Source organism: Callospermophilus lateralis, chromosome 14 (genome assembly GCF_048772815.1).
Source record: "Callospermophilus lateralis isolate mCalLat2 chromosome 14, mCalLat2.hap1, whole genome shotgun sequence".
Classification (NCBI taxonomy): domain Eukaryota; kingdom Metazoa; phylum Chordata; class Mammalia; order Rodentia; family Sciuridae; genus Callospermophilus; species Callospermophilus lateralis.
Window position 1 is genome coordinate 49,847,607 of NC_135318.1, and position 23,628 is coordinate 49,871,234.

General features: G+C 37.6%; 1 protein-coding gene across 1 annotated transcript; it reads right to left on the reverse strand.

Moving 5' to 3' along the window:
• Positions 1 to 6,573: 6,573 nt before the first annotated feature.
• Cct4 (chaperonin containing TCP1 subunit 4) lies at positions 6,574 to 23,262 on the reverse strand. Its single transcript, XM_076832692.1, has 14 exons — positions 23,015 to 23,262; positions 19,541 to 19,593; positions 18,513 to 18,602; positions 16,943 to 17,051; positions 15,770 to 15,912; positions 14,649 to 14,770; positions 14,196 to 14,328; positions 12,318 to 12,457; positions 10,073 to 10,169; positions 9,880 to 9,990; positions 9,642 to 9,772; positions 8,941 to 9,175; positions 7,395 to 7,508; positions 6,574 to 6,789 (listed from the first exon to the last, which is right to left on the reverse strand). The coding sequence occupies exons 1-14, from the start codon at positions 23,139 to 23,141 to the stop codon at positions 6,775 to 6,777; spliced, it is 1,620 nt and encodes a 539-aa protein (XP_076688807.1). The 5' UTR covers positions 23,142 to 23,262; the 3' UTR covers positions 6,574 to 6,774.
• Positions 23,263 to 23,628: the final 366 nt, after the last annotated feature.

A 23,628-nucleotide genomic window follows, 5' to 3' on the forward strand; every position in this document is an offset into this window, starting at 1 on the left:
GCAGCACCTGACTGTGATGGAGACCGAGCCCCAAAATAGCGGGCATGGCTAAGTCTTAGCCACCTGTTACCTAAACAGCTGTCGTTCCCCACCATAAAGTTGCCCTATTTCCCTCCTTATGTGGGGAGTCTACATTACAACCCATCTCTTGAGTTCAGGGCTCTTTTCAGAATGTTTCTTGTTTGTCTATTGAGATTGTGAGCCTCTGTAAAATCCTCTACTTCACCAGCTCCTTCAGACTGCTCTTTGTTTTGAAAGCAATTGCTTCTCACTCTGGAACAGATCCTTTTTTGATTCTAAGTAGAAGCCAGAGGTGGAAGCTCTGAAGCCAGAGAGGATGCCAAAGTGACAGGATATGCAGCTAGTTCTGTGGCTGCCTGTATCCCTGTTGGGATTTGATGTAAGCCCAACTCAAAACCAGCAAGACAGGTCCACATACTGAATCACTGCATAATGGGAGATTAAAATAAAATAGTAAAATAATGGGAATGAGTGTGGAGGACATGGTTTGTGTGATGGAAGAGTAGTTCATCAGCAATTTTTAAAATTTGCAGACGTCTCATAACATAACCTCAAACTATTTAGAACAGAAATGAGCGGATCTACAAGAATTTTTTTAAATTGGTGCATTATAATTATACAAAACAGTGCCATTGATTGTGATATAATCATATAGGCACATAGCACTTCCCCTTTACCTTCCCTCCTCCAGTTACTTTTTTTTTTTTTCAGTCCTGAGGATTGAACCTAGGGACACCTAGCCACTAAGCCACATCCCTAGCCCTTTTTCAGTTATAGATGGACACAGTACCTTTATTTTTTATATGGTGCTGAGGATCAAACCCAGCACTTCACACATGCTAGGCAAGTGCTCTACCACTGAGCTACAATCCCAACCCATCCGTATCCCTTTTTATTTTCTATTTTGAGACAGGGTCTGCTGAACTGCTGAAACTGGCCTTGAACTTTTGATTCTCTTGCCTCAGCCTCCAAGTTGTTGGAATTACAGGCGTGGGCCACAACACCTGGCTAATTATTTTTCATTATAAATGTCTACTTGCATTAAATGATCAGAGAAAGTTGATTGAATCCTCTGACTCTAATAAATGAATATTATCTAATTGTGCTGTTCAAATCTTCTATCCCCTTCTATTTGAGACCATGTGTATGCAAATGTATCAAAAAGGATTACACATAATTAGTTCATAGCTGCTCATTCACAATAGCAAATGTGGCAGCCACCCAGCTGAGATGGCTTAGAATTCCCTTAAAGATAGGATATACTATGCAGAATGCAGTCAACTGATACAGTGATGTGTCGGAGTCTGCTAGTACTGGCTTAAGAGACTTAACATTGACAACAATATAGATTTTGAATTGAAGACCAATTAGATACTTACTGTCATGGTCCAGGCAGAAACGGGTCTAAACTCAAGACAGTAGATGCAGTGATGAATATGGGATGCTGAGTCTTACTGCTCAAAGTGTTGGTAGGCCTGCAATATCAGTACCATCTGGGAGTTGTTCAGGCTTTCAGGTTCTACTTCAGACCTACTAAATCAGATTCTGTATTTTATAAGATTCCCAAGGTAATTCGTATGTAATTAAAGAACAATGGATTTATAAGATTGTGGTGACTACTGCAGTGAGTGAAGTGAAAGGAAGAATTTAGGATAAACTTTGCTTTTATCTTGGATGACTAAACCAGTCTGAAAGTGCAATTTATCATAGAGTCTGTGAAAAGACTATTGCCTGGGGTTTTTTATCTAGGCAAGAGGATCACCTGGACTGAGAGGACAATCCAGTTAATCTTCACAATTACTCTGTGAGGATATTGTGCTGAGAGAGCATAACTTAGTTTGTTCAAAGAGAAGAGGAAAAAAGCACATCAAAATAAACATTCTTTATTTTATTTATTTTTTTGGTTTTAGGTGGACACAACATCTTATTTACATGTTGTGCTGAGCATTGAACCCAGTGCCTCGCGCATGCCAGGTGAACGCGCTACTGCTTGAGCCACATTCCCAGCCCCAAAATAAACATTCTTATAGATGATGTATATCCCTTTACTATGATTATTATATGCAGTCCTCAAGAAATTATTTTTGTTAACATGGAACTTTTTTTGTGTGTGTGTGTGCTGGGTATCAAACCCAGGGTCTTGTGCATGCAAGGCAAGCATTCTACCAAATGAGCTATATCCCCAGCCCAATTTCTTATTTTTATTTTATTTTTATTTTTTAGTTGTAGATGAATACAAAATTTATTTGGATCAAACCCAGTGCCTCACACATGCTAGGCAAGCACTCTGCCGCGCAATCAGCCCGATAGCTTCATAGTAGAGGTCCTAAGCATAGAAGGAGAGAGAGAGAGAGAGAGAGAGAGAGAGAGAGAGAGAGAGAGAGAGAGAGAACGCCAGAGAGTGGCCTTTTACTGGGGAACAAGAAATTCAGGGGAAAATTCCATCCAATGAAGGTCGAGGGGGACAGTCAGGATCAGTGATTGGTCTCAGGGTCAATGGTCAGTCACACCCCACACTGAAGGGCTCTCCCACGGGGATAAGTTCTGACGCAGCTTGGCCGGAAGGCCTCACACCCAGTCAGGGAGGTGCCCAATCACGTTCGAGAATGGCTTTCCACAAAGCAGTCTTCTACTGAGCTAGTACTCCAGCCCATTGAATATGTTCTGTTGAGCTGCTTACTGTCTCACTGGTTACAAGGGATTCTGCACCTCCATTTGCTGCCGTGTAATTTCCATTGTTAACTGTTTTCCCCTAAAATTGAAAATACTTAAAAAAAAATTTAATCTAAAATTTCATCAGGACATAATTACTGTACCTGTTAGCATTTTGATAATTATTACTCCGGAAGTATTATGTAACAATGTTTATTGTGCACTTATCAGTATGAACACTGCCACGCATATATACATCTTTGTGCCCTGATGCTATTATTTCCTCAGGACAAATATGAGCAAAATGTATGCATAGTTTTTTCTTTTCTTTCTTTCCTCTTTTTTCTCTTTGGTGCTGGATTCAAACTGAGCCTCATACATGCTAGTCAAATGCTTTACCACTGAGCTACATCCTCAGCTGGATGTACGATTTTTTTTTTTTTGAGAGAGAGAGAATTTTATTTTATTTTTTTGGTTTTCGGTGGACACAACATCTTTGTTTGTTTGTAGTGCTGAGGATCTAACCCGGGCTACACGCATGCCAGGCGAGCATGCTACCGCTTGAGCCACATCCCCAGCCCGGATGTATGATTTTTTAAAAGGCTTTTATTGTTGCCAAACTTGCTTTGGAAAGTTTATACCAGTTTACACACCAACCAGATTTCACCGCAACACAGGTGCTATCAATTTTATTATGTTAAGCAATCTCATATACTTTTATCTTTTTCATTAGCAGTGATATTGAACTTTTTCATGTAACAGTCTATATTTTTTTGGCAAATGGCTTATTGATGTCCTTTACCTATTTTTCTATGGTTATCTTTTCTCAACCAACTTGAAACATTCCTTTATATAACAGGAACATTAATACCTTGACTATCATTAGTAAAAATCACCTCTCCTCTCAGCTCAGGAATTTTTTTCTCCTGTTTAAGATACGACATTTGTTTCAGTTTCTAAAAGCTTTTTAAATTGCTTTCAACTAATTATGTCCTTAGTTAAAATTGCTTATCAAAGGTATGAGAGCTAAGTTTTAGGAAACAAACATACTTTAAAGTACAGGATGTTTGCATAAAGTATTACCCACAGATTAATAACTGCAAAGGGGAAAATATGTAAAGGAGAGATCTTTTGGCTACCACTTTATTGGGTGATCAAATTTAACATAATTAGAAATGGAATGATCTCACTTTTTTTTTGTATGTCACGGAGCAAAGGTTATTATAGTGTGAAAGACCAAAGGAAAGCCACTAAAACTGCTTCTACCTAGGAAAATAGTAAATCAGAATCAGGTCATTCCTGGAAGGATAATGGAGGCTAGTGCCACAGTCACGGACTTAAGGATGTGGTGGTGGTGATTCCCACTAACTTCCCTCTCAACCTGCCTTTCTGACCTTTGCGGAAGACAGGTGGATTTCAGAGAATAACAGTGGATTATTTTAATCTTAATCAAGTGGTGACTCCAATTGTAGCTGCTGTACCAGATACGATTTTACTGCTTGATCAAATTAACATATCTTCTGGTACCTGGTATACGGCTACTTAACTGACAAAATGCATTTTTCTCCCTACTGGTCCATAAAGTCTATCAGAAGTAATTGCTTTCAACTGGTTAAGGGCAGCAATATACTGTTATTATCCAATTTCAGGATTATATGTCATAATTTATTTTAAAGGATCTTATGTACAAGACATTTGCATGTCAATGGATGGGAGATGATTATGCAAGTCCAAGAGTTTTCTATATAGGTGAAATTTCTGAATTCAGTACTGTACAATGTGTTCATATCCTTTCTAAAGGTGAAGGAAAAGTTGTTACATCTGGTGCCTCATATAAAAGAAGGACATCTAATGAACCTCTTTGGGCTTTGGAGGAAACATTTCTCATTTGGGTTTGTTATTCTAACCCATTTACTGACTCAAAATACTGATAGATTCAAATGGACTCTGGAGCAGGCAACTTTGCAACAGGCCCAGGCTACTGTGCAAGTTGTTCTGATGCTTGGGGATATGACCCAGCAGATTCAATGAAGCCTGAAGTGGCAGGGGCAGATAAAGAGATGTTTTTTGGAGACTTTGGCAGGCCTCTGTTGAAATGCAGCACAGACCTCTTAAGATTTTGAAGCAAAACTCTGCCACCTACTGTAGATGACTCTTGGCCTGCTACAGGATCTTAGAAAGAGGAAATGCTTAACCATGGGCAACCATTAACATGACCTGATTTGCCCCTAATGGACATGTAGATCCACTAAACCATGAATTGGACATGTAGAGCAGTATTCTATGATCAAATAAAAATGGAATATACATGATTGGGCCTTAGCAGGCTCTGAAGGAATGTTACCCAAATACCCATGGTCTACACTCCTGCTTACCAGCCTGCACTTAAGGCTTCAACCATTACCAACACTAAGATGATAGGGGAAGAGAATGCTCAAACCTGATTTATAGAAGGGTTCTGTGATATGCAGGCACCACCCCAAAATAGGCAGGTGCAGAACTACAATGCTTCTCTGGGACATCCCATAAGGGTAGTAGTGAAGGGAAATCCTTCTTGGATCAATGTACTTAGTTGTACAGTTTGGAAGGAGAAATGATATGTAGGTTCACTGGTTGTAGGAAAAGGTTTGGCTAGATGGCTACGGACTGAGATAACTGGTATTGGGATAATTGGTAAATAATTTGGGGAAGAGGTAATGTGGACCTATCTGGGCAAAATATATGAAGGAATTTACATCTCATGTGAATGTTCACTAGATTGTTACCTCAGAAGAGGATTCTAATGAGTGGAGAAGACATACCCACTCCAGGGAGCCCAGAGTGCACATAAAGTGGTCATGGTGGCAGGGATAAAGATTATAGATGGGCTTAGCAGCGTGGATTTACTCTCCGAAGATGTCCTAGATGTGATCACTGATGAGCACCCAACCTGCTAGCAGCAGGAACCAACACTGAGTTCCCAAAATGACACCACACTCCAGCTACCAGGTGGCATGTTGATTATCCTGGACTACTTCCCTCACAGAAAGAGCAGTGTTTTGTCCTTACAGGGACAGACACTAGATTGGATTTGTCATCCCTCCACGCAGTATTTCTGCCAGAACTACCATCTGTGTAAACAATGCTCATGCACTGCCCCAGCCCTGTTTGTGATCAAGGTACTCCAACAAAAAGTATACTAGCTAAAATGTGTGGGGAACGGGCAGAAAGTGGCTAAAACATGGGGAAAGACTAGTTGGATGTGATGAGACAATGATACTTGGATGAGACAGTGGCAATCAATGTTTAAAACTGGAACAAGACAACCTGATTAAAAAAATCCTTTTGATCCTACATACGTGTTTTTTGTGTGTAGTACTGGGGATCGAACACAGGCCTTGTGCATACTAGGCTACCACTCTGTAACTGAGGTACACCCCCATTTCTGCATATACTTTTATTTATAGAAGGAATCCCAGAATGATCAGTGGTTATTCTTAGAGAAAGGTAAGAGATTGTAAAGGGAGATTTTCATGTTTTTTTATACCAATGGGCATTTATCAGTGTTAAGTACACTGGACATTTTTTTTTCCTTCTAAATACTTTTTTTTTTTTTTTTTTAAATTACATCAATGAATAGATCTAAGTAGAATATGGACTGAGGAATGTACCCAGGATTAAGCCCTAAGAAAGTAAATGTATGGGCTGGGATTGTGGCTCAGTGACAGAGTGCTTGCCTGGCACGTGCAAAGCACTGGGTTCGATCCTCAGCACTACATAAAAATAAATAAAATAAAGATACTGTGTTCACCTACAGCTTAAAAAAAAAAAAATCAGCGTAAATGCAAACTTTTTTGGCGGGTTGGGGGGGCGGAAGATGTTTTTCAGAAGTATCAGACTTGATACAACTTCGGGAGGGAATTAACCTGTTTGAAACCAAATATTTAATTTTTTCATTAAAGTGTTTCAATACAATTTCAGGCAAATGCAAACTAGAACACAAAGCCCAGGAAGTCAGAGGAACAATCTTCCAGAAAACAAGGAACACCAAGGCCATCATCTTCCACTTTAATCACAGTAATTGGTGGCCAAAATGGTGCAAGCCAGCCAATGTTATCCAGATTACCGAGTGTTCACCTGAAAAGAAAAAAAATTAGGTTTCAAAACTTATGATATCTTAAAATTGAAAGATGTGGGGCTGGGGATGTGGCTCAAGTGGTAGCGCGCTCGCCTGGCATGCGTGCGGCCCGGGTTCGATTCTCAGCACCACATACCAACAAAGATGTTGTGTCCGCTGAGAACTAAAAAAAAAATAAATATTAAAAAAAACTCTCTCTCTCTCTCTCTCTTCCTCCTCTCTCACTCTCTCTTTAAAAAAAAAAAAAAAAAGAAAGAAAAGAAAGATGTTCCAATTATTTCAATTATTCAACCCCCCCGCCCTTGGTACTTGATATTGAATCCAGGGACACTTTTAACATTGTGCCACATGTATCTCCAGTCCATTTTGTTTTCTATTTTGATACTGGGCTGTCCTTGAACTTGCTGTTACCCAGGCTGTCCTTGAACTGGCCATCCTCCCACCTCAGCCTCCCTAGTTACTAGGATCATGAGTGTACAAGTGCACCAGGTTCTCTCTCATTTGTACAGGTGAAAAACACTATAAGCTTATAACCTTCATAATTAGCAAACATTTATCATTAAAACTAAACTTGTAGAGCAATTTACAACATATATATACTTACCACGTCATCAATTTTCAGAATGCTCCGGACAGTTTCAGTTGCTAGAGTCAGAGCACTGACTGAAACCAACAGGGGCTGTACAACCATTTCTTCCAAAATGTTAGAAATACCACCCTGCAAATCACCAGAAGTTGATTTTAAAGTGTTTGTAATTCTACACATTAGCAACCAACCAACTTATCACCAGTGTGCTAAGACCTTTCAAATCTATTTTTCTCTTGGTTCTAGGTAAGGCTAAGGTAAGATATTCTAAGCTCTTTTCTACATCTTTTTTTTTAATCCTGGGGATTTAGCCCAGAGGCACTTTACCACTTCGCTACATCCCTAGCCCTTTGCATTCTGAAATGGGGTTTCACAAAATTGTTTAAGGTCTCATGATGTTGCTGAGGCTGGCCTGGAATTTACAATCCTCCTTCCTCAGACCCCAAAGCCACTGAGATTACAGGCCTGTGCCACTGCACCCAGCCAACTCCAGAACAACTTCTAGATATGGTTTCCTTAAAAAAATCCCAGTAGAATTAGGTAGATTATTATAGTAGTTAAAAAATTCTGAGATCTTGGTCATAGCTCAGAGGTAGAGCGCTCACCTAGCATGTGTGAGGCACTGGGTTCGATCCTCAGCACCACATAAAAATAAAATAGATATTGTATCCACCTATAACTAACCTTCAATGCTTAAATCAATGGTGAGTCTTAATTCTGAATCAGGCCAAGTTGGTCTACTATTCCTTTACATCTCCTATTTCCTATCTTAAAGTCTCTACTATACCATCCTAATACTTAAAAGAACACCCAAAAAGAGTCCCAAAACTTTGCATTGGCTTACCCTCCTGCTTACAAAATTTTACTGGTTCTAAACCAGTGGAAGAAAAATGCCTGTCTCAATACTCCAGGGTATTCTCATTCTAGCTTTTTATCTTTCCAACTTTAGTATTTACTGTATCACCAACATTGGCCTCTCCCCTGTATACCAGTACGTCCCTCTCTGAATTTTCCTCATCCCCTAACCAAAGTTGTATAATCATAGAAGTTTTTTGTAACCAGGTCATACTGTCCTGTGGAGTTCTGTACTATTTAAAAAATAACGTCTTGGATTACTAGTTTCCCCCCCCATCACATATTGCCTCACTTAAGCATTAATTAAAAAGGGGAATATTATTGCTGTTTCATGTGTTTACATTACTAAACCAGCTGATACTCAAGCACAGGAGAAATGGTTAGTATTTATATAGTATTAGTAATACATTTAGTCTTCACAACATATCTGACATTATTATCTCTATTTTACCAACTGAGGAAATTGAAGCACAGACTAAATATCTTGCGAAAAAACATCAATAAGTGGCCAGAGTTAACAAATAATATTTCCCAATTAAGGCATCATTTTCATTCTCAAAGGCATCATTAACCCGTAGCAGATCTCATCTTTAAATTAAAAAAAAAAAAATACTACTTTTCACTACAAAGCCTTCCATTACAATCATAAGATTTTCAATGTTTTTTATATTAACATGTTCTGCAATAATAAAAGGACTTTTGCTATTACCTTTCGAACATTAATGCCTGTAGTTTTTTCTCCTTGGGCATGCCGATTTCTTAGTTCTGTTACTGTAGAAATGGGATTCAGGCCAGCATTTTCAGCTAGTGTAGATGGAATGACCTCCATAGCATCTGCGAAAGCACGAACACAATAGGATTCCATGCCACTCATTGTTCGTGAATATTCAGTCAATCGTAGGGCCAACTCTATTTCTGGAGCACCACCTCCTGCAATAAGCGCCCTGTAAATACAAAATATGTTTAGCTTATTTTAATCCAACAGAAAGCTATTTTTAAAAATTTATGATTTATACTTAAAAAAAAAAGCCAAAATATAGTTTTTTTTTTTTTTTTTGAGGGGGAACATATGGATTACTGGGAAGTGAACCCAGGGGCACTTTACTACAGACTCATATCCCCAACTCTTTTTTTTTTTTTTTTGAGAGAGAGTCCAAGTTGCTGAAGCTATCCTTGAACTGGGTGATCCTCCTGCTGTGTCTCAATCTTTGAGCTGAATAACTGGGATTACAGGTGTGTGCCACTGTGCCCAGCAAAATGTTGTTTCTCTATTTTTATGTGGTTGCTGAGGATTGAACCCACTGTCTCACACACACACAAGTGCTCTACCACTGAGCCACAACCCCAGCCCCAAATATAAAAGTTTTAGTGCTCAAAATATTACTTAGTTAATGTTAACATTTACATTACCTCTTCTTCACTAAGCATCGAACAACACACAGGGCATCATGAATGGAGCGCTCAGCTTCTTCAATCACCAGTTTATTAGAACCACGAACAACAATTGTAACAGTTTTTCCAGGGCTTGCACAGCCTGTAATCTTTAGTAAACAACTTTCAGATTAGGTATCTGAGGCAAAGATGAAAAATAAAACCTAAAACCAACCCAGGTGAATGAAAGCTAATTATCATAATAAACACTAGTTACCTTGAGCAGTTTGCCCGAACCATTTAAATTGATCTCTTCAGCTAATTCAGCAGAACCCAGCATGTCAGCAGTGAATTGGTCAATATGAGCAACTGGTTTGGTTCCAATTGTCTGAATCAAAGAATCAAATCCTCAAATTATCACATTTATTTGATCAATGAACACTCTACATAAACAGATGTTAATATTTTACCTTACAAATGAATTCAATGTCTTCTCTTTCAATATCCTTAATCACCATAATCTTCATCTTATTCAGAAAATGTAACGCAAGATCACTAAGAGCATCTCTAAAATACAAAATTAGTATTAGTTAATACTAATTAAAATACATTTTGCTATTCAAGAGCTTTTTTTTTTTTGGAGGGGTTGTGGGGAGGGTTACTTGGGATTGAAACTCAGGGGCACTCAACTACTGCCACATCCCCAGCCCTATTTTGTATTTTATTTAGAGACAGGGTCTCACTGAGTTGCTTAGAGTCTCACTTTTGTGGGCTCTGAACTCGAGATCCTGCTGCCTCAGCCTCCGGAGCCGCTGGGATTACAGGTGTACACCATCATGCCCGGCTCAATAGCTTTTAAGCTTTAAAATTATTTTATGTTGTTCAAACGGCCAATTTTTACATTAAGTTCAAAATTCTAAAATCAATTTCCAATTCTACTGAAAATTATTACAACTGTGAAACTTTTTAAAATGGACTTTCTCCCAATACCATAAACCACGAGAGAATTAGATCATTTTTGTTAATAAGTGCATTTTTGTAATTCAAAGTTTAATAATACTTCATGAATTTAGAAATGTGATTCAGACTCTAGAAATTTACACTTTCCCACAAATTATCTGGAAGGATCCTTTTAACAACCCTATGACACCGAAAAGGTAGATATTACTATCTGTTTCAATTATCTCTGTTGAACTTGCAGACTGAGTTTTAGGTGCAATTTATTTAAGGTCACTAGCTATTATATAACTTGGAACTGTCTTCCAATTGCCCATCAAGGACTCTACAAAAATATCCATAGTACTTTCTGGTATAACAAACCAATGGAGGAAAACAGGAATGTGCCTACCTGTCAGAAAGAAAATATCAAAGGAGGAAAAAAAGGGATCAGTTCACACTTTGGAGAATTCCTTTGATCTATTTACTATCTAAACATTCCCAGGAAAATAAAATTTTAAAAATTTAATTTTTGATATTTATATTTATTTTTTAAACAATATTGTTAAATTGCTCAGGCTGGCCCTGGACTTTTTTTTTTAATCTTTCTTTTTTTGGTGTAGATGGACATAATACCTTTAATTTATTTACTTTTATGTGGTGCTGAGGATTGAACCCAGTGCCTCATACTTGATAGGCAAGTGCTCTACCACTGAGCTACAACCCCAGCCCTGGCCTTGAACTTTTAATCCTCTTGCCTCAACCTTCTGAGTAGCTGGGATTACAGGTGAGCCCAACTGCATGCAATTTAGCTTTTAAAAAACAAGGCATTTCATTTACTTGCTATTAAAGACCTTGGTGGTACACACCTGTAAGGCAGGTTTAGACCAGAGGATTGAAAGTTTAAAGCCAGCCTGAGAAACTTAGTAACATCCTAAGTAACTGACTTAGACCCTGTCTCAAAAAAAAAAAAAAAAAAAAAAAAAAGTTAAAATAAATAAATATATAAATAGATAGATAGCACTGGGTATGTAGTAGCTCAGTGGTAAAGTATCCCTGGGGTCAATCCCCAATACCAAACAAAACCATGGTCTAGCAAGATTATATACCCCATATTATACTAAAGGGAAAAGAAAACACCTTTTAAAAAAAATTACAGAATTGAGTAAATTTCTTTCTTTCTTTTTTTTTCCAGTTCTCGATGGACCTTTATTAATATGTGATGCTAAGAATCAAACAGTGCCTTGCACATGCTGGGCAAGCACTCTACCATTGAGCTACAACTCCAGCTCAAGAAACCACTTATTAATATTTTTTTAATATTTATTTTTTTAGTTGTAGTTAGACACAATACCTTTATTTCACTTTATTTTTATGTGGTGCTAAGGATCGAACCCAGTGCCTCATGCATGCAAGGCAAGCACTCAACCATTGAGCTACAACCCCAGCCCACCACTTTTTATTATTAATAAAAATATAATAATGCTCTAAAATGTAGATTCAGATTCACTCTACGTTTCTTGTGACTTACTCAGCTCACCATTTCTTAAAAATACAAAAACAAAAACAAACAAACAAAAAACTCTAGTGGGGAAATCACAGTATTTTGTGTAGTTATAATGCACTAGAAAAAAAAAATAAGGGGGGAAAAAGTAAAGAAATGCTAGTTAGGGCTGGTTCAATGGTAAAACATTTGCCTGGCCTGCAAGATACTCTGGGAATCAGCTAGTAGTTATCCAAAACCAATTATAATTAAGAGATGAACAAACACAGTCCCACCTTAGGATAGACTTCTGTATCAGAAGGACATTACATCCTGTTTTTTTAATTTGCTTCACTAAATTTAAAATATAAGCTCTCTCTTCTCGAAGTACTCGGTCCATCTGGGCATAGTCGGAAACTACTATTTGATTATCCATCTGTTTAAAAAAAGAACTTATTAATAGTATGTACAGTTAAAGAGATTTCAAGTCAGAAGAATTTTAAGTAAAATCATATATAAAGTTAATGAAAAATCATACAAAACAATACAGACATACATAGAAAAGTCTGGAAAAATACACATACACACACTTCAGTCTTTTACTCAACTATATCCACTATTGTCTAAGGTCCTAAGCAACTTAGTGAAATCCTGTCTCAAAATAAAAAACAGAATATATAGCACAGTGGCAAAGTACTCCTGGGTTCAATCCCTAATACCAAAAAAATAAAACAACAAAAAAACCCAAAACATTTTTGATAATCAAGTAAGGAATGGCAATCTTTTTCACATAAATATTCTCTCTCTACACACACACATACTTACCTATAAACAGCTTCAGTTGCATCTTTTTTACTCTATGGCTTTTCAAAAAGTGTGTAGGGCACAGCAGTGCACATCTATAATCTAAGCCACTTGGGAGGCTTAGGCAGGAGGATCACAAGTTCAAAGCCAGCTTTAGCAACTTAGTGAAGCCCTAAGCAACTCAGCAAGACCCTGTTGTCTCAAAATCAGTAATAAAGGACTGGGGATATGGCTCAGTGTTTTAAGTGCCCCTGGGGTTCAATGCGCACTACCATAAATGAATAAGTAATGATATGCCGAGAAGTAGCAAGGACAAATCCCTTTAAGTTACCACATTAAACTACATTAATTTTTGTATGGGTGAAACTTACACAAAAATACAAAACAGGAAACCGGTATGGTAGCATAAGGAATTATGAGAGCAAATCTTGAGATGTTAACCACCTCTTTGAGAGAATGGCACTCATACTAATAGATATTGGACTATCTTAAGTAAAAAACAATTTCTTCATAATGTATATAAGCAAACTAATTTAAGGTTCCATTTATATAAGAAACATTGGTAGCAACTGCACAGGTGAAGTTCCTGTTCTGAAAAAGCTAGAAAGAATCTGAAAATTCCACAAACATTGTAACTTATCTTTTTATTTGATACATATTTCCAATCATAATTTATGTTCTAATGTGAAGTATATCACAGAATTTCAATGATTATTCAATTAAGGCTACAGACTTGTCACCAGTGATAACAACACTATTTTTGTCTCAGTTTATGGATCCATTTGAGATTTATAGGTCTTTGTTTTGTTGGTGTTAAGGATCAAACCAGAGCCTTGCATAGGATATGCAATACTTTACCACTGAGCTACCCAGGCCAAGATTTTTTTTAATCACTAGTAACAACAACCCCCCCCCCCTTTCTAAAGGTGATGAGGAATGATTGAAACCAGTGAGCTATATCCTCAGCCCTTACTAAAAATTTATTTTGGTACAGGGTGGGGTGGGGGTGGGGGTATTAAACCCAGAGGCACTTAACCACTGAGCCACATCCCCAGCCCTTTTAAATATTTAGAGACAAAGCCTCGTTCAGTTGTTGAGGCTGGCTTTTGAATTCTCAATCCAAGCCATTGGGATTACAGGCATACACCACTGTGCCCAGCCTTTTCTAATTTTTGAGACCCGAGCTCACTAAGTTGCCTAGGCTGGTCTCAAATACAACTCTCCTGCTTTAGCATCCTGAGCAGCTGGGATTACAACATGTATCACTACATCCAGTAGCATTTTCTATCTTTATTTTAATGAATAAACACCTCAGTTACTAAAAAGTCAAACAATAAAAAGGAAACCAGTTTCATTTGGAATCTACTTACATCAGTTTTGGGAGCAGATAAGCAAAATTGAATAAGCCCAATTTTGGCTTTTTCGACTCTGTTTATGCCCGAATTTGCCACTTTTTGGGTGAGAACTAGTCCTTCCACCAATTCACAGTCATCAATTGTTCCACTAAAAGGAAAAAAAAAATAAGTGGTGGAAATATGAAAGTTTAACCAGTCTTGAATAGACTTTAACCAGTCTTAAAAACCATCAATCCAATCATCAGCCTCACATTAGTATCCCATTCCCAGAATACTCTGATCATTCTATTGTCTTACCATGATAAGGGAATATAAATAACAGTTTGAGATTCCTATAGAAACATATGTTCTCAAGAAAACAAAACCAGAAAGAAAGCAAGCTTTGTGACTTTCATCTAGGTATTTTTCATTTAACTAGATTTATTTTTGACAATATGAAAGTTATAAGAGACTTATAGAGATGCTTACCCAAGCTTCTTAACTATTTTAATATCTCTTAGGTCTACACTAGTAGCCGTGGCTGGATCAATCACTTTCATCACTGCATTTACACTCATTGGAGAAAGCAGACTTGAATACTGAGAGACAACCTAAAATTATTGAAAAAGGAAAAAAAAAAAAAAAACAGCTTGAATTCTTATCTCCTTTTTTGGGTGGGATGGGGAAAGAAAACCACATGATTGGACACTGTATATAAAATTGCCTTGTTCAGCCAGGGGCACAGACTAAAAATACCCATTTGTTTTTCTTTTTTTTTTTAAATTAATATATTATTTGGGACTGTCCCGATTACCAAAAGTTTTATAGGACACCCAAAAGAGCATCCTACTAATTTTATATGGAGGTTTCCTACGGTTTCCTACCTAAAATAAACATGTGATCAAGTTATGCATGTAATATTGAGGGGCTGGCAAAACAGCTGATGGCTAACATTTAATGGTCACTCATTATATACAGAAGTGGCTATAGTACTTTATATATTATTTGTTTTGTTTTTGGTGCTGGGGATCTAATCCAGATACTTGTGCATGCAAGGCAAGCACTCTACCAACTGAGCTATATCCCCAGCCCTCACTTCACATATTAACCTCATTCACTCACTCTCTCCTTTTTTCCAGGGCCAAAGACCGAACTCAGGGCCCTGTGTATGCTAGGCAAGCACTCTGCCACTGAACTAACAACTGGACTAAAACAGAGGCCAAGCCATATGCCCAAAGTCACACAACTTAGTTGTGAAACCAGCAATGAACATGAACGGTGTAGATTCTATAACTAGTGCTTGTAATCATTATGCCATATTAGTTCTGGGGAGTATTCAACATCACTTAGTGTCACTAATACTATCTAGCCTTCCACTTAACATTTAAAGAAAATGAATATGTGGATTTAATACCGAAATTTTTATATTATAAATCTTCCCCAAAATGTAAAAGTTCATCGCTGCTTTAAAGCTATAACTAAAAACCAAAAATGGACTTGATACATATTACTCTTTTTTTAACCCTATCGATAATTTAAATTCATAATTTAATCCAATTCAGTTTTACCTAGTCTCTCAAGACTTAACCATTCCCTCGTGCTTGTCTCACCTTTGAATTCAATGAAGTGGTTGCACTATTCAACAAAGTTTCTCTGTCACTTAGTTCCACAGGTCGAGACATGTCAGTCAAAACTTCAATACCCTTTTCCAAAGCTTTCTGGAATGACTCGGAAATGATGGTTGGATGAATCCCTGACATTTATGAAAATCTAGTTATTTAATTGTGACAGATAATCTACGTCATGACTTAAAATTTTTCTACTCAAAAAAAAAAAAAAAAAAAAAAAAAATTTTCTACTCATTAAAGTATCACTCACAAATACTTTTTCTTTCTTGTGGTGCTGGGGAATGAACCCAGGGCCTCACATGTTAGGCAAGTGCTACAGCTCTGAGCTATATATATCCCCAGTCCACAAATATTCTTAAAAAAAAAAATTTTTTTTTTAAGATCGACAGAATGCCTTTATTCATTTATTTTTATGTGGGTGCTGAGGATCAAACCCAGTTGCCTCCTGCATGCTAGGCAAGCATTTGCTCTGCCACTAAGCTATAGCCCCAGCCTCCACAAATATTCTTAATACAAACTAATTTATGCTTCTGTTAGAAACATCAAGGTTGGCACTGGGGATGTGGCTCAAGCGGTAGCGCGCTTGCCTGGCATGCATGCGGCTGGGGTTCGATCCTCAGCACCACATACAAACAAAGATGTTGTGTCCGCCAAAAAAAACTAAAAAATAAATATTAAAAAAAAAAAAAAAAGAAACAAACATCAAGGTTTATATAAATTTAACTGCTAACCTTGGCTAATAATTTACTTCTACTTAATCTGAAACAAATTCATGTAGACACTGAATGTTGAGACCAAGTTTTATATTTTTCAAAACATCACACGTCTACATGATAAGAGTAACAGGAAAATCACTACTATGATTAAGCACTATTTACCAAAGAACCCTCATTTTCCCTCCCAAATCATATCTTATCTCACAATCTAAGATTAATAAAAATAATACCACCTTTTCATTTCTGAAAAGTAAAACTCTACTGAGTACTATATGGAAAAAAGAAATGTGGCAAAAACCAGAAGCAAAACAGCAAAATCTAAAATTTCCTGGTAAAAAGAATAACTATCTCAAATCAGTATTATATTACTTAAAATAACTTGGCTTCCTCTAAATTTTTAAAAAATTTTCTGCTTTTTTATTCAGTAATAAATACCTACCTTTCTGAAGAAGCTTGGTACAGGAATCTAAGAGAGAGCCAGCAATGATGACCACTGATGTGGTGCCATCTCCTGCTTCTATATCTTGAGCTTTAGATAGCTCCACAAGCTAAGTGAACAGAACATGCAAATGACTCAGCAAAAAATGAGAATCCAATAACATCAAATTCTCACATCAATCACAAACTGAAATTAAAGATTTAACATAATACTTGCCTTCTAATTTGTTGTCTGACTTGGATTTCATTTTAAAATGAAAGCTGTACAATTGTAGTACAAGACATTCTTCTCATAAAATTTTATACAAGGCCATATTATGATTTCTGATTCAGACTGTGGTGTAAAGAGAAGTTCTCAAAAAATTCTCTGAAAAGTTGTCATCGGGCTGGGGATATAGCTCAGTTGGTAGAGTGCTTGCCTTGCATGCACAAGGTCCTAGGTTCAATCCCCAGCATATCTCTCTCTCTCTCCACACACACACACACACACACACACACACACACACACACACGTTGTCAAAAAGCATCAATGGCTGGGCACAGTGGTGCATGCCTGTAATTCTAGCATTTCGGGGGGTCTGTGGCAGGAGGATCACAAGTTCAAATCCAGCCTCTGCAACTTAGTGAGAGACCTTTTTTCAAAAAACAAAGTGAAAACAAACAAAAAACCCCCAAAGCATTGATGTTGCCAGACACAGTGGCATACATAATAACAGCAACTTGAGAAGCTGAGGGGATGCACATCAACAGTAAAGTATTCCAGCACCAAAAAGTATGAAAATTGTATCATAGGTACCCCAGAGTCTTGCAAGTTATGAAATGAGGCATTCCAGATAAGGATGAAATATCAGTTTAAAGTCCTTTATCAATCTGATTATTTTTAAAAGTCATCTTTATAAAATTAAAGGGTCTTTTGTTTTGAGATGAGTATCTCACTATGTTGCCACAACTAGACTCAAGGAATTTTTGGGGTTCAGCATGAGTGCCTGGACTACAGGCAGACAAACTATGCCTACCACAACATTTTAATAGATATGGCCTTTTATTTACCCCCCCACCAATATGACTTTTCACTGGACATGTGAATCACAATTTTGACTCTTTGTTAAATCAGTATTTTAAATAAATGTCAGTGTAAATTTTGACAGAATTTATTTTATACACAATTAAAATTATTCTGTTGTCTGTTTGGCTGGAATTTTGTGGAGTCCTGGGTTTAATCCCTAGCACTACAAAAACAATTTGTTTTGTTATCTTTCAGCTACTGCTCATTATACTAATAATCTACACTAAAAAAAAGATATAATTTATGTTTTTATCTTCTCCTCCTCAACTGTACAGCACATTCTTATGGACAAGGTAACTCATGTTTTACCAGCATCACCCTGAAGAGATACATAATATTCTTAAAATCGTACCTAGTTAACATAAAGAAAAAAATTTACCATGTTTAAATGCTATAATGTGACCAAATAAACAAATTTAACTCTTTACCAAATAAGCAAATTAAACTTTATCAAATATCAAACAATATACTAAAATACACATATTTCACCTATAAGTATACTTACCATTCTGGCTGCTGGATGCAACACTTGCATCTGTTTCAAAATGGTGGCCCCATCATTTGTAATGGTCACATCACCTTTTCCATCTTGAATCTGGAAGTTTTTTTTTTTTAAAAAGTTATATTTCAATGTGACACCATAAAAGTTTTATTAAATTTAATACTTCAGAGAAATTCATTTATGTCTATACAGAGTTTAATTTCAAATTCTTTCCTTACATTGATAAAGAAATCTAAGAACAGCCTAACTTTACAAAAGAATATTTGGCTTTGTTCAGAGTACTTTGAAAGTAAAGAAATATACATACACAAAAGAGGACAAAAAAGACATTATAAAGAATCGCTACAGGAGGTGGAGTTGTAGCTCACTGGTACAAGCACTTGACTAGCACGTGTGAGGTACTGTGCCCATCTACAACTAAAAATTTTTTAAAAACCACTATCATTTCTGGTTTCATACTAATGATTAGAGAAACACCCTTTCTACCAGAACTCCAAAAAGATAGCACCATGTAATGTGGTTAACACAAGTAGCTTATTTCATAGTATCTTTAAAAAGGGCAAAAGCATTGGTAGGAGACATAGGAATTTAGAATCCAGAGGAAATAATAATCTTTATTTCATCCAGAGGATATAATATATTGTTTTCTTTTTTGGGGGGGTTATTAACTAGCACTGAACCTAAGTGTGTACCATTCAAATTACTGAAATGTATTTATTTTATACTGTAACTCAACAACATACAAGTTGAAATCCCACAGACCCTTACCAAGGCAGGAACACTGAACTCAAGTCCTGACTCCTGGACATACTTTTCATTTAACTACAAAACAAAGAACTACTTTGTGTATGGACTCTCGTTGTTTAAAAAGCATTCAACAAAATATGAATTAAGTCGTATTTCACTTAAAAGTAATCTCTCCTTCCTCTGAACTCACAAGGTACTTTCTAAACAGCACACCTTAACCCTTTGTATTAAGTAGTAAAAATAATGGTGCTTAGTTAAAAGTATTGAATGATTTAGCTTTTTACCATTTTATCCATTCCTTTTGGTCCAAGGCTTGTTCTAATAGCATCAGCAACCGCTATAAAGGGAGAAGAAAAAAAAATTAACCCTTCAAAAAGCAGTGTTCCTCTTTTCAAATTATCATTTTTGTCCTTATTAGGGTATGGTATACAACAATTTACTATGTACACTGGAGAAAATTCATGTCTGGGCTGGGGTTGTGGCTCAGTGATTGAGGGCTTGTCCCGCACTTATGAGGCACTGGGTTCGATCCCAGAACCACATTAAAAAAAAGAAAAAAAAAAAACAAATTAAAAAAAGGTATTGTGTCCATCTACAACTACATATATAAATGTATAAAGAAAATTCACGTCTAATAGTAACATAGGAAAACAATTATTACTTTTTTTATTACTAAGTGTATGATGCTTCACATTTGTGTTATAGTCATTATGTATAGTATTTATGTTCTGCTTCTGGCAGAATACATTCTAGGGATTCCTTTAAGCATCAAAATGGTACAATCTAGTTATAAGCTGACTGGGGACTGTATTATTTCCTGTTCCTTTAAAAAGGACAAGCCAACAAAAGACTAGACTTTCTAACTTACTATCTAATTCATTTGTTTACTTTTTCTCCCCTCCCAAGAATATAATCTCTGAGATCAAAAACTTTAGTTTTAGCAGGGCGCGGTGGTGTACAACTGTAATCCCAGTGGCTCAGGAAACTGAGGCAGGAGGATGGCAGGAGTTCAAAGCCATTCTAAGCAACGGTGAGGCGCTAAGCAACTCAGTGGGACCCTGTCTCTAAATAAAATAAAAAAGGGCGGAGGATGTGCCCCAGAGGTTAAGCACCTGGGTTCAATCTCAGGTACCAAAAACCAGAAACAAACCCCAAACTTGAGTTTTGTTCAGCAATACGAACATGGTACATATTCATGGCTATCAGAAGAAATTAATATTAACACTGTCAACAAAGCAAACCTCAATGGTATAACTCCTGAAAATGCTATAGAACACTACACATCAACAAAATGAAAACAAAAGCATGTTATGAAACATCTCTAGATATGATTTATTATTCCAAAGTCATGCTCCTACTAATTATCAATGAGAAAGTTTCTATTAATTCACTTACAATTTTTCTGAGAGAAACTAAAATTGAGAAATAGTATTCTCTCCCCTTTTCTTTGACAAGTCCAGGACAAATGAGTAGTTCTTCCCCCTCTTTCTGCATACCACTGCACCTCACACACAAAGATTGTCTCTATTCCTTTTATTCTCCACAATTAGTAAATGGATTACCCATACAGTATGAACAGTAACACACCACCTTATTTTATTGGTGGTATTGGGGACTGGACCCAGGGATGCTCTATCCTTGAACTACATCCTAAGCCCTTTAGATTTTTTATGTTGAGACAGGATTTCATTAAGTTGCAGAGGCTAGCCTTGAACTTGTAATTCCCTCCTGCTTCATTCTCCTGAGTTGCTGGGATTATGACCTAGCAATAATAATCTTTAAAAATTTAGCAGAACATACATTGTATAATTTTAAAACTGTATTTTACTAATTTTGTAAAACTTTGGTGAATACTACAATTTCAGGTGATATACTAGACCTGTATACCACAATTTTACAAAAGGGACTTAGAATGCTTTGTTATCTATCAATGTGAATACTCTGGAAAATTATCTGTTTTTCATATAAACATAGTACTCTAGACTTCTTATATCTCTGAAAGTATTGGAAGTTTAATAAAAATGATGTGGCATAAGCAGGCACAAGAGTCTTAAATGACTGATGTTGAATAGTACTAAAACTATTAGTACTTTTATGTGTGTGCTGTTTTCCTCAATAAATGGTATCCTCATGTTTTTTTTGTGGTGGCCCCCAGAATTAAAGTAAAAATAAACCCGGTAGAAGTTTTTCTCAATTGGATTTTGTCAAAAGGATTTTGTTTGACTCAGACAAACTTGTTATGTCCCTTTGCTCTATGAGATGTCCTGACTTAAGATCCACAAATTATGTTCTTAGATAATCTAGGTGCCTTATGTTTGAAATGTTAGAGTATTTTTCGCATTTTGTATCTTGTTTATTGAAAATTAGTAACATATAATCGTTTGACCATCCCAATGGCCCCAGTTTCTTTCAACATCTTGACCCTTATCTACGTAAATTTCAATTATGGCTCCATAGACAATACTGAAATCAACAATCTCAATTTCCAGGAGTATTATTTCTTGAACTTCCAAATGAATCTAAGCATCTGCTCAATCTGTCCTCTTCAACTCATTAGCCCCAAACAGGAATATTTTTTTCTTTGACCATTCAGCATCTATATTTTAGCAACATCACATTCCCAATCACTTGGGCTAATGACAGCAAATAGTTTCAAGATGTGACATACACACCAAATACCTACATGTGTAATCTGTATTATTTATGTGCACACACCTATATTATATCATATACACATTCTCTAACTCTACAAATTAGTCATTACCTCATTCCACTAAAGAATGATCTGTAGCTGCCAGAGAAAAAACACTTTCCAGGACACTAGATCTTTCAAGATTTGGCGCCAGCCTACCTTTCCAATCTCATTGCTTCTTTGTGTATCTTATTCTCCAAATCAAATTAATTACTATACTCAATGCACAACCAGACGGGATCTCTAAGCCTTTTGTTCTCACGTTTCCTTCCATACTTTACTATTTCAACTTGATTTCTATTAATTCTCATAACTCTAAAAAAGCAAACATGTTCCTCTTCAATTTTATGGGTAAGAAATCTCGGTTCGGAGATTTAAATCACATAGTCACAAAAATAGAGAATGAAACTAGGGTCTTTTGATCTCCACTACTTGCCATACTATTCTTTAGAGCTAAGAAAGTGTTTCTCGACTAGAGAGATGACACAGACGTAGCTTTCCATAATCACTCTCCAAAAGATGGGTCAGTTCCCTACATCATACAATACAATGTGTCCCGCCCCAGTTTAAACGCGAAAATTACCCAATTAGACCCAATAATTGTGCCGAAGAAAACTTGTTTAAACGCGTTATTCTAAGAATAAGAACGCTCAAAATTACTGTGCAAGCAACGGTCAGTGGGCTCAATTAGCAAATAAGGATTAACTTTTAAGCGTCAGATCCCAAAGAGCCGCTGCAGGCAGTCTTCAGCAGTTTAAACTGAACTGCTTTCGGCTCCAGCGTGATTAACACAAAACGCAGGTGGAAAACAACGGGCGACTAAAATCCAGAATGGATTCCGACCATTCCTTAGGCAGGGTCAGAAATTACTGGCTTAAACACACACACACACACACACACACACACACACCCACTCAAAGAATCCCTTCATAGGGCTTCACTGGGAAAGGCCACCCTGAAATAACAGGAGGTGGGCCATACCCACCCAAGTTCAGGGTGAGAGAGCAGAACTTGACCCCACACTGCTGCGAGGATCAGGCTTGGGGTTGGAACGCGGGGGTGATACCTTTGGCCGCGGAAATATTGCTGAAGCGGATCTGGGCCGGCTTATCGCGGTCCTGATAGGCGCCTTTTCCACGGCCGCCAGAAGCCCCAGCGGGCGCCCCGCTTCGGGGTGCCATATTCTCTGGCATGGCAAACCTGGCTGAGTCTGCCGGAGTTCAGGAAGGACGGATGGACGCGGATTCAGATCGGCCGGACTAACGGTACGCGCCCACCGCCTTCACGAACCTTCCAGAAAACGGCGCCGGCGCCGGGAGGGGGCGGAGGTGGAGAAGGGGCCTGTCTAGTGGCGCGTCGCCGGCCTGACGTAAGAGGCTGGCCGCCGCGCGCCGGTTGAGGTGGTTGCGCGCCGGGATCCGGCACTAGGAGAGTGGACTCCCAGGGCGCTGGGGGCTGCAGGCGCGGTGGGGCGCATTCCCGCGATGCCACAATGACAGCGCGCCATTTTTATAGGCGAGTGTTGTGGACACCACATCTCCTACTCCACCCTCCTCGACTCTGAGGTCCCCTCCCCTAAGCGGCTGGACCTGTGTTAGCGGTCGTGGGCGCTTCGGTCTTCTTCGGAATTGCTCGTTCAGTTTTCCTTTGTTCAGCCGTACGCTTGACTCCTATTTTATT